Source organism: Myotis myotis, unplaced genomic scaffold, assembly GCF_014108235.1.
Source record: "Myotis myotis isolate mMyoMyo1 unplaced genomic scaffold, mMyoMyo1.p scaffold_m19_p_8, whole genome shotgun sequence".
Lineage (NCBI taxonomy): Eukaryota > Metazoa > Chordata > Mammalia > Chiroptera > Vespertilionidae > Myotis > Myotis myotis.
Window position 1 is genome coordinate 22,630,009 of NW_023416390.1, and position 5,372 is coordinate 22,635,380.

Here is a 5,372-nt window from a genome sequence, read left to right on the forward strand (position 1 = left end):
ATAAATAAAATGTCCACATTGCATGTCTATCTCTGGGCCCTTTGTCTCATAGATCTACCTGTCTATCCTTTCATCAATACCAAACTTTTAAAATTACTGTAGCTTTATACTGAGTCTTGATATCAGAGCAAATGATCCCATCTCCTTTTCAAAATTATTTTTTATCATATTTACTTTTTTTTAAAAATATATTTTATTGATTTTTTACAGAGAGGAAGGGAGAGGGATAGAGTCAGAAACATCGATGAGAGAGAAACATCGACCAGCTGCCTCCTGCACACCTCCCACTGGGGATGTGCCCGCAACCCATGTACATGCCCCTGACCGGAATCGAACCTGGGACCCTTCAGTCCGCAGGCCGACGCTCTATCCACTGAGCCAAACCGGTTTCGGCCATATTTACTTTTTACATTGTTGAGAGGTTCATAGGTTATTACTTAACGATAACTTATATTCGGTATACAAACTTATGTTTTTAGCTGTACAGTGATTATTTGTATATGTAAACAACTCCATTACCCCTTAGAGACACCAAATCTTGATACCTACCCATTTGCTTATACCTGTGAATATCCAATGAGTAAGAGTACTTTGATGTATAAAGCTCTGCATATAGGATATTCCAGTGTTCTGTTGGGCTGAGCATGGATGGTCAGATTCACCCACTCTCTTTTAATATTTTTCAGTTCCTAGGAGCAAACTGGCAAGAGCCAGTCAAAATAGTTAATATGTGTACACGTTGTAGCACTTCTCTGTTGATTCTTGGGAACAGGATGAGTGAGAGAACCCTGGCAGGGGCTGTAATGTTGGAGGCGAAGACCCTCATAAAACCGCAGGGTGCAGGCCAGTCTGACATGGAAGGGTGGGCAACTAGACCACACAATGTAGCTAGGTGCGGGCTGGGAAGGGTAGTCTCACCCAGCTGCAGTCTCACCCTCACTTTCCCCACTTTAGGAATGGTCAACAAGAGGAAAACAAGACAGACCAACCTCCATCAGCACTAAGGAGCTGTGCTCTCCTCACCCCCACCTCCTTTCCTGGTCTCACCTTTTTCATTTCAGAGGCCCTGGCCAGGTCCAAACCCCACCCATCCTGCCTCAGGACAAATAACAGAAAGAGTTTGCATGAAAGTCCACTTTAATGACCCAGATTTGGCTCATCCTAGAACCGCCCTCTTTGCCCTCCTTTGGAGGACAATGGGGAGGGCAATGGCGTAGAGCAGTTTCACACAAGGTCTTAATCAGCGACAAGGTTGCAGCCTACGATGGGGGGCGGGGAGCTCAAAGAAGCCCTAAAACGAGAAGAAACAAAGGACTGGAATAAGTATGTGGTGAGGTCACCCCTCCCCCATCCACTCTCCTTCCCCAAAAGCTTCAACACCTGATTTGAGTAAGCCCAGTGACTCAGCCCACCACCTGCCTGTCTCCTTGGCTCCCACACATAATTCACCTGGCTCCTGTGATTTTCCCTTGGGCTCAGGGTTGGAGAAGAATGACAGCACCTTGTTTGCATTCGCAGAAGCACCATGGTAACCAGTCCCTCACAAGTGGATCTGTCACTTGGCTCTGAGTGCATTGACCCAGCAACCAATCCAGGCTTAGGAAGCCCAATTGCCACCTCACAGGAGTGGGAACCAAGGGAACCAGTTTCCTAGGAGAGCAGGAGGGGCTGGCAGCCCCCTGAGATGCAGGCTGCATCTGGATGGAGTGGCCAGCTGGGGGTGCTAGTTCCACTGCCACTACCTGAGTCCAGGCCTCCTCAGTCTCTCCTGGACCAGGGTGATGGGCTCCTTACAGGCCTGTTTTACTCTTGCTCTTCACAATCCATTCCCCAGCAGCACTAGACTGGCCTTTTAAAATCATATATCACATTATGAAATCCCCTTCCTTAAAAGTTCCCTGTTAAGTTGCCACTACACTTAGAATAAAATTCAAGTTTTTTACCATGATCTATGAGGCCCAGTATGGTCAGTCCTGGGCCTACTTCTCCCACATAATCTTCTCCCCCTGACTTTTCCATCTGTTCCTCTAACATGCCATGGTATCCCTGTCTCAGAACACTTGTCATTGCAGTGCTCTCTGCCTGGGAGGACTTCCTTTATATTTTCCTCTGGTTGCCACTTTATTATAATTCAGGTCACAGTCCCTTAAAAAAGACTTTTGTCAATGTGGGGGAGTCTGATGTTTGGAACAGCCCAATACCCACTGTGGTCCCAGAGAGGAAAGGCAGGGGCTGGTGGGGAAAGGGCTGGGTCCAGACTTGGCTCTGCCATGAACCTGCTATGCATCTTTGAGTAAGTCCCTTGTTCAGCCTGGGCCCCAATGTCCCATCTAGAAAGGTAGATGGTAGTGCTAGACGGATGTGTCCAATCTGGATTCTGAAGAATTCAAGCATCTCAAGGAATTAACTCTGAACTTTACCAAGCGACTAGCCCAGGCCAAAGAGTGGTGTGTGTGTGTGTGTGTTTTCCTGGCTGAGAACGTAAGGATTCCTGGCCCTGGAAAAACTCAGCTAGGGCCAGGGGTTGGGACTAGTCCAAAGCAATTAGATGATAACTTCTTTCAGGGGCTACTTCTATACTTCTAGAAGACTCTGCTGGGCCCTTCCCAAGAGTGTTCAAGGGCAAACAGCCTACCCATCCAACTCCACCCCCACTCACATATCACCTCTTCTCCATCAGGTGAGCATGACAGGAAGTTTCAAGTAGAGACATTTGAAGAAGGAAGCCCATTCTCAGATCAAACAGCCCCTCACTATCCCCACTCCCCTCACATCTGGCCAGGCCCCAGCCTCTCTTCTCCAGCTCTTTACTCACCTTGAGGCACAATCTGCTGGAGTACAACATGCAAGTTCTGGAAGATCGGGTGGTAAGTCCTAGGAAGGGCCAGAGCTGCCCCACTCCCACTTGGTCCTGACCATCTAAAGGCTAAGTGGTGGCGTCAGCAAAGAGCTGGGCCAGAGCCTTTCCAAATTCCACTTGAAGAAAAGCAGCTTCCTTCCACTATGACCCCCGTGTTTCTTGGTCTCTGTCCCCTTCGCCAGATCCCCTCCTCCTTTCAAGTGCTCCTTCTTTTCATTTTCCCTTCCCGCATCACCACCTGCCCTGTGTTTCAATCCCTGCACCTCGTTCACCTTTGGTACCAACTTCCAGGTAAGAATCAAGCTTACAGGCAAAGAGTAGCTTGTGGAGGCTGAGGTAAGCAGAGACTCATACAGCTACACTCATGGAATACAAAACCAGGTGAACAGGTGGGGCCCGGGAAGCAGGTGAACTGCATCTCGGGAAAGGATCTGAAGCCTGAAGGGTATTCAAGAGGAGGCCTGGAAACTTTATAGGAGGAAGTATAGGGTTTGCGTGTCTGGACCCTTGTCCTGAAGGCCACAGTTAGCCCAACTGAGCCTAGGCAAAGGACAGAAGGTGGGGATGATAGTCCCTAATGCTGTGCAGTTAGATGTGGTAGGGGTGGGGGAGTCCTTTTTTTGCTGTAGTGGAATTATCATGACTCATTATGTACAAGCCTTAAGAACAGGGCATTCTCCCCAGTCAAATGGATCTTAATATCAAATTCCTGGCTTTAGGAAGGAGCAGAAACTCCAGGATCCTATTGAGAAAGAAAAGAATTTCTGGAAGAGAAGACCATTCTCTGAGGCAGCGCTTTTGGGATTAAAACCTTCTGGCCCTTTAAATACAGTTCCTCATGTTGTGACCCAACCATAAAATTATTTTCGTTGCTACTTCATCACTGTAATGTTGCTACTGTTATAAATCGTCATGTACATATCTGATATGCAGGATGGTCTTAGGTGACCCCTGTGAAAGGGTCGTTCGACCGCCAAAGGGGTCGCGACCCACAGGTTGAGAACCGCTGGATTAATAGGAAAAGAGGGGGCTTGGGCACCCTGGGTCAGCCCCACAGGACGCCAGGTGCTGTCCGTGGTGCTGAGAGGTGCCGGAACCTGGAGGCGGCTCGGGGCGGTGAAGTACGAGGTATTCCCACCAGGCTTGACGGTCCTCCACCGCCCCGCTTCCCGCCACCCTCTTCTCCCCGCAACTCCGCTCCTCCCCTCCTGTCCCCCGCCACTGGGCCTCCTCCCACAATTCTTCGTCAGTCCTCTCCATTGGCCTCTAAACCCAAGCATCCGGAGGGGAGAGTTGGCGTCAGACCAGGAATTCGCGCCGCCTTCCCCGCGCCCCAGGCGGGAATCCTCGAGGCTGCGCAGTTGGTCTCTGGCCGCTCGGAGCTGAGTCTGCGCTGGTCCCGGCTGGCGCGGAGCCGAGCGGAGGGAAAGGCTGCACCCTTTCGCTTGCCTCGCTTTACCCTGGCGTAGCCCTCCCCTTCTTAACAGAGCCGGATAGCGGACAGCAGGCTCCGAGGGCTTATGAACAAGCCCTGGCTCATCTCTCGGCCCAGATTCTCCCCGGAGCCAGGACCCCGGTACCCGCAATCCCTGCTCCTGTCCCGAGATCCTGGTCCCCTGCCTTCCCCTCAGCCCCGGGCAGCTCTTCTCCGGCCTTGCGGCGCATCTTTCTTCTCCTGCGGTCGCCCAGATTCCTTGGCCCATTTTCCCGCCCTCCTCACGAATTTCCAGTTTATCTCTTTCACGTCCCTAAACATATTCTTTGCCTCCTAAGTCCTAACCTCGAGGCCCCCTGCCCCACTTCTTTCAGGATCGCTCTCTGGCCCTGCCCGCACTTCCCAGGTTTCCTCCTGACCGTGGCCACTAATGTCTCTGCAGCCCCCTGGGCGGCTGTGCAGCAGCAGGAAGCAGAGGAGCAGACGGAGCCCCCGGCGACCCCAGGCCACTGCGGGCGCCGCGTCCTCCCAGGCTCGGCGCGCTCCCCACCTAAGCCTCGGAGAAGGAGGAGACCGCCGCCGCCGGAGCGGCTAAGCTGGGCTGCTGCTTTCCACTCGCGTGCGTGGCTGATCTGCACAGCCCTCTCTTGGCAGCTCGGCCAATCGCAGGCCGGCCTTGCCCCTGGGAACACCTACCCAACTCCTTCTTCCGTTTAAGGGTCCCACCTCCAGGCTCCTGCTCCTTTTTTATATAAATCAGGTCCCGGACTACCGCCTCTATTCGTGACCCACAGTAGAAGAAATGGATTGCATGTAAGATGCGGCTGTGAATTGTACTAACCTCATACATTTGTCGTGAGGATTAAATATGAACAAGGACTGGACAGTAGATGCTCTGTATTTAGTTTATTTTTATTATCCCTGATGCTCACTTTACCCTCATCTTCCTAAAGATCTTCAGCACACATGGATTTGAAATGCAAAATACTAGTATATTGCACATCTATCCACTTCTCTCCACATCACTTCCACCACCCTGGTTCAAATCACTGTACTCTTTTTGGTAGAGCTATTGCA

At 51.2% G+C, this 5,372-nt stretch overlaps 1 protein-coding gene across 1 annotated transcript; it reads right to left on the reverse strand.

The window, feature by feature from the left end:
- Positions 1-1,236: 1,236 nt before the first annotated feature.
- Positions 1,237-5,145, reverse strand: RESP18 (regulated endocrine specific protein 18). The gene is given in 6 exon segments (XM_036319588.1): positions 1,237-1,259; positions 2,816-2,866; positions 2,869-2,919; positions 4,715-4,795; positions 4,798-4,845; positions 4,992-5,145. Coding segments are annotated over 6 exon segments (408 nt in total).
- Between the last annotated feature and the right edge of the window lie 227 nt (positions 5,146-5,372).